At 39.7% G+C, this 6,295-nt stretch overlaps 1 protein-coding gene across 2 annotated transcripts in view; it reads right to left on the bottom strand.

The window, feature by feature from the left end:
* The window catches only part of mtfmt (mitochondrial methionyl-tRNA formyltransferase), a 28,342-nt gene that overhangs the window by 12,158 nt on the left and 9,889 nt on the right, over positions 1-6,295 (bottom strand). The window contains exons 2-7 of one of the 2 annotated variants that reach the window (XM_032536808.1): positions 3,772-3,969; positions 1,712-1,834; positions 1,527-1,629; positions 1,367-1,442; positions 1,192-1,283; positions 1,028-1,106 (exon numbers count right to left, since the gene is read on the bottom strand). In XM_032536808.1, coding sequence (XP_032392699.1) covers positions 1,028-1,106; positions 1,192-1,283; positions 1,367-1,442; positions 1,527-1,629; positions 1,712-1,834; positions 3,772-3,969 — 671 coding nt within the window. The remainder of the gene's footprint in view (positions 1-1,027; positions 1,107-1,191; positions 1,284-1,366; positions 1,443-1,526; positions 1,630-1,711; positions 1,835-3,771; positions 3,970-6,295) is intronic. The other variant, XM_032536809.1, reaches the window with a different exon arrangement.

Raw genomic sequence — 6,295 nt, 5'->3', positions numbered from 1 at the left:
TCCAGGGGTGCCAATAATTTCGTCCATGACTGTATCCTGTTAGTCTGTCCTATTTACTGGAGCAGCAAACTTTTAAATTGCATAAGAACCTTATTGGATGAGAATGATTGTTTTAGGTATTAGTCAAACCACCAAGTGTAACCAGGAAAAATTAGATTTTTTTTGTAAAACGCACTCAAATATAAATGAATTGTTTAAAAACAAATTATTAAGCAAATCACCATGGTATTAGAGTGTTAATGCCCTTTAAGGTGTTAATTGTCAGGAATTAACGGGACGACGGCGGAGGCATGAATTTTCCGACCTGCAGAAAAGTATTTAACACATTCTAAAGTTGCCTACACATGATAGGCAATGGTGCCCAACTAGTCACTGCGCTGTGCTCAAAGTTCAAGTTATTTCAACTTTGACCTAGTTGCCTTTCGAAAGCGCAACCAATGAGATACCAGCATGTTGTTACCCAGCAATGGGAAATAGCTTCCTTTCCACCCTTGATGACAAATACTTACGCTGCGCTTTGCTCTGCACCCTACATAGCGGTGCACCAAGAGCAAATTGGTTATCATGTGTAGGCGGATTTAGTATTAGGAGCCGTAGACAGCTATACAGACAGCATCCAGGCAGCAACTTGGGGTTTAGTGTTCTGCTCAAGGACACTTTGACATGTGGTCGGAGGTGCCTGGGATCGAACCTCCAATCCTTCAAACCACAGTCATCCTGCTAAGCCAAGCCGCTTACAGAGTGCTGCAGGAATGAGTTCTAAAACCCGGAAATGAGTTAGCAGCATTTTTGAACTTCCAGATCCCTCACCTGGAAGTCAGTTGGTTTTTGGTTTACAGTTATAACAGCTAGAATATTTAATATTAAAGCATATTAATCTTTCAGTAACAAGATTTAGGCTAATTTCATTTTCTGAAACCAAGTTTTTACATTTACAAACTGGATATTCCAAAAACCAGAATTTAAGTGGAAAACAGTGTACTGTAAATATATTCATGGCCAGTACATTTGATTTTGAAAAACTCACCTACTAATGAAATGTGACATTTTCCTACAAAATCCAGAAGTTTTATTGTCCTGCCCATCCATGTGGTCTTCAGAGGTATCTGATGGCAGAGAGGAGAATCAGTACAGTCATGGTCAACAATGTCTTCCATGGCTAAGAGTGAACAGTCCAGATAGGGTTATTACCCTTGATCCGATGGCACGATACAGACGATCAATTTGGTCACAAGTCTGTTCCTCCCAGACTATCCAGCTCATGGATCCATTGATTTTTGGGGCTATTGGAGAAAATGAATGTGTAAGTTAAAGGAGGTCCTCTTGTTTTATATTTAGCATGACTGTGTAGTTTAAAACTACGTACCAAAGGTTGCACCTGTCTGTTTTTGCTCCCTTTTATGTGCCAGTCTCTCAGGCAATGTCATAAGCGTATCAATAAGCTGCAAACAAGAATACGAATACAGCCACTACGTTAAATCCTGTTAGAAAGAGGACAAGGTAACCATCCTCTAGCAGAAACTCACCAGATGTGCTCCTTTTGTGGCTAGAGCAGCTCCAAGACCCTCAGCAGTGCAGTTCTCAGGGACTTGATGAAGCTCTTGGTGGAGAATGGGCCCCACATCAAACCTGCGATGTGAAGACATTCTTAATCTGTATACGTTTTGTAAGGACAAAGCAGGAAGAACACAGAGCTTTTGCGTCCGCTTACCTATGAGGGCGAATCTGGATGATGGTGACCCCTGTCACAGTGTCACCATCCATGATGGTGTGGAAGATGGGTGCTGGTCCTCGCCACCTAGGCAGGAGGCTGGGGTGAACATTCAAAATTCCGCTGCAATCAAAAAGCGGGTGCACAGACAGACAAACCCTTTATATTATACAGTGTTTATGATAAACAATTTTGGATAATAATTTAAGGTGTTTGCCTTCTCTCCACCACTCAGACAAAGGAGTGAGTAGACAAAACATTACATTTATTTAACCAAAACTTGTCTTTGTTTTATATAGTCCAGGGATCTCCTGCCATGATGCGGGTCAGGCGCAGCGGCTTATTTATCGATACAATGTTCCGTCAATGAAACTTTGGGGGGGGGGGGTCCTTCCCCGGAATCCTTATGTTCTTTTCCCCCAAGCATGTTTCATGGATCAGGGAGGCTCCAAAATCATGGTTGCAGCGGTCACCGTGGTCCTGCTAAACGTCCTGCGATGCCCTGTTACATCCTGCTACGCTCTGTGGTGCCCTGCTACGTCCTGCTGTGCCTTGTAATGCTGTGCAGTGCCCTGCTATACCACGAACTACAACTTTTTTTTTTTTTTAATCACTGTTCCATTACCTTTCATGTGACTGTTATTGCAGCTATTCATCTCAACCCTAACTGGCCCGTCAGACACCGCTACCAAGAGCCTGGGTCTGTCCGAGGTTTCTGCCTAAAAGGAAGTTTTTCCTCGCCACTGTCGCATTGTTGCTTGCTCTGGAGGGAACTACTAGAACTGTTGGATCCTTGTAAACTATAGTGTGTGGTCTAAACCTATTGTGTATGTAAAGTGTCTCGAGATAATTCTTGTTATGAATTGATACTATAAATACAATTGAATTGAAGTGTCTTTGTCTGAAGCTCTCTCATAGGCATCAGTTAGCAGGCTGGCAAGTAACCAAACCTTACCAACATTGTCCTCTATACTATCCTCCTCCTTCTCTTACCTTTGCCCAGCCATTGCATTGTGTCTAAGAAAACAAAGGGCACATTTATGTATGTACATTTATGTAAATATATATTATTTTAAGATTGTGACTAGTAGCTATCTGACTAGCTAGCTGGCTTAATTCAACACAGTAAAGCAGCCAAGCCCTCTCAATAAATTAACTTTTGTCAACTAGCTAAAAAGTAGAACAATAAAAAATACTTGACTAGAAAGTATACTGGCCCAAACAGAAAGCAGTAAGGTAACATAATATTGCAGATGAGAAAGATCATCAACAGTCTAACAATGATGAGCACTGATGAAACTATGTTCATCACACTCACTAAGTGCCAAATAGCTCAGTAGTTACAAAAAACAAGAAGACGGTATGCCTGTGTTATAAATGTTAATTTTCTATAAACAATCCATTACATGCAAGTGTTTCTTGGGCAATATGTACATTAATAATGATGTGAAAATAGGGCTGGGCAATATATCAATATTATATCAATATTGATATATGAGGCTAGATATTGTCTTCAATATTTGATATTGTAACATGACACGTGTTGTCTTTTCCTGGTTTGAAAGGCTACATTCCAGAAAAAGTGATGCAATTTTCTGAACTTAACTGACTAAAGCTGACTTAGCTGATCTATTGTTTGCATTTACCCACTTAGTCATTATATCCACATTACTGATGATTGTTTATCAAAAATCACATTAAGTAAATATTTTGCGAAAGCACAAATTGATAACCCAATATCGTAGCAATGTCGATATCGAGGTATTTGGTCAAAATTATGAAATTGAATATTTTTCTTAAAGTTTAATGTTCTGCTTGTGTTTACCTATTTTCCGTCCTTGCCCTTTCTTTGGTGCACAATGTTATTATAACTATAGAATCAATGGCAAAAGATACCCAAATATAACATTGTTGCAGTTTTTCTTTAAAGTTTGGATCAGTGAGCTCCATTGGCAGGTATAAGATTTCTTTGAGACAGCCTATGGGTTTAGGTTCAGTAGGTACTGTGTGTTATCACATTTGAGAGACAATATACAGATAGACAAAAACAAAAAGCTCACAATGGAAACTTGTTGATCAGTCTCTCATGGAGTAAACAGCCAAAAGACACCACCACCCCAACATCAAACTGTCTGTCCACAATGTCAGGGGGCCAGCTGTGGACTGGAAGGTGGTTGTGTTGAGCAAACCTCTTCACTGGGACGTCACCAGACAAGGTAACAACTTCAAGGGACTCTACTATCCTTTCACTGGAACTCCTACAAATAGAAGATGGAGGTTAGTTATCATGCACCCACTTCCCTTATCCCTTACATGTTGAAGCCCATGTACTAGAGTCATTTAATGAGTTACAAGATGAAGATGTCCAACAAATTCCATTGTCACCAGTTTTTAAGCTTTCTGTGACTAGACTTAACCACAATTGAAATGTAAAGTGGGACTTGGCAATCTAACCCCACCTTTATTTAAGACCTAAGGTACAGCTGTAACAACTCCAAATTTTACAGCACAATTAATTGTTCCAAAAATAATTGCGCTTAACAATATAATTGTTTCATTTGGTCAAATATTAAAATATTTATTTATTTATTCACTATGTTTTTGAACAATTTAAAAGTTCTTAATGAATTCCAGGATACATATTTTGGTTACATCTAATATGTGACCCAGATAATGTAATAACACAAATAAACAGCCTATCAAGTAAACAACACCTATTTACTATCATAAAACATTTGTTATAACTCCCTCGTCATTTTTATTGCTATGAACGTACACTGACCAAAATTATAAAACGAAAAACAGTTTTGTTTTTACCCCCATTTTTCATGACCTGAACTCAAAGGTCCAAGACTTTTATGTACACAAAAGACCCATTTCTCTCAAGTATTCAAATCTGTCTAAGGAGCACTTCTCCTTGCCAAGAAAATCCATCCACCTCACAGGTGTGGCATTTCAAGATGCTGATTAGACAGTGTTGGAGCCATTCATTGTATTGTTATTTTTAATAGTTAAATATTTATTTATTGAATTTCTGTTTTGCTTGAATCATACAGCTACAGAAGATTATTTACATCATTAGTATTTTTATTTTAGTTATTTTAAGTACCTGCTAGTGCTTTTGTTTTGAAAGTACCATGCAGCCTTAGCCACCTTGTGAAGACTACATAGAGGGGTGATGTATGGGGTAGAAACCGGAAAGGGCTGCTGGTTTTTTACTAGTGCCTAGAGACGCCATTGTTCCTTTGTTTAAAATGTTTGTTTGCCAAGAACTGGAGAAATAACCCTCACAAAATGCCATCTCTGACCGGACAATGAATGTTTTTACCTCTGCCTAAGATTCACTCCTTTGGTCCCTTGAGTTTCTAATTTGTTTTGTTCAATCATGATTATTGCACAGGTGTGCATTAGGCTGGCCACAATAGAAGGCCACTCTTATCCCAAATTTCCACCGGTTGCGGAACGGCGGCGAAGTAATTAGGTTTCCATTAAAATCAATGTGTGTATTTCCACTGACTGTGGAACGGCTGCGTCCTGACTCCGTCCCAGCTCCGGCGATCCCCAGCCCTCCAGAGCAGATACACAGAACTTCTATTTTTGCCGGACGTCGGAGAGCTCCGCAGAAATTAAACACACGGCAGATACAAAATAAAACATCCGGTTAATTTTCAAAATAAAATAGACCATGCTCACGGTGGATCATATCTTCCTGCACTACACCTTGAAAAAAAAAAGAGTTGTTTTCTGTCTATTCATCTGGATGGAAACAAACTGTTGTTTTTGTGGTTCTATTCTACATGAATTTGCGAGATCTTGTGGGTCCTCATAACTTCAGCTGTCAATCATGGCCGCAGCCGTTCCGCAACAAATCCGGACCTGGTGGGTGTTGGCGGACGGCAGAGCACGGAGCCGACACGCAGCGGGCTTCCCTGAGACGGTTTCTAAAAGTTTGTGCAGAAATTCTTTGGTTATGTAAAGTGACTGCAGCAGCTGTCTGGGTGGCTGGTCTCAGACGATCTTGGAGGAGAAGATGCTGGATGTGGGGGTCCTAGGCAGTTGTGGTTACACGTGGTCTGCGGTTGTGAGGGCGGTTGCATGTATTGTCAAATTCTCTTAAACGCCTTTTGAGATGGCTTAAGGTAGATAAAATGAACATTCAATTCACATTCAACAGCTCTAGTAGACATTTATGCAGTCAGCATGCCAATTGCATGCTCCCTCAAAACTTGTGAAATCTCTGGCATTGTGCAGTTTGATGAAACTGTAAAGTGGCCTTTTATTGTGGCTTTAATTTTCTGCTTGTGTTTACTAATTTTCCGTCCCTGACATTTCTTTGGTGCACAATGTTATCATAACTATAGAATAAATGGCAAAAGATATTCAAATAAAACATTGTAGCAGTTTTTCTTTAAAGTTTGGATCAGTGATCTCTATTGGCAGGTATAAGATTTCTATGAGACAGCCTATGGGTTTAGGTTCAGTTAGTACTGAGGACAGTGTTATCTAGGCCTGCACGATATTGGAAAAATCTTACATTGCGATATTTTTTCCCCCTGCGATATATATTGCAATATGAAAAAAGAA

This window comes from Etheostoma spectabile, chromosome 15 (assembly GCF_008692095.1).
Source record: "Etheostoma spectabile isolate EspeVRDwgs_2016 chromosome 15, UIUC_Espe_1.0, whole genome shotgun sequence".
Lineage (NCBI taxonomy): Eukaryota > Metazoa > Chordata > Actinopteri > Perciformes > Percidae > Etheostoma > Etheostoma spectabile.
This window is presented reverse-complemented; position numbering and strand designations above follow the sequence as displayed.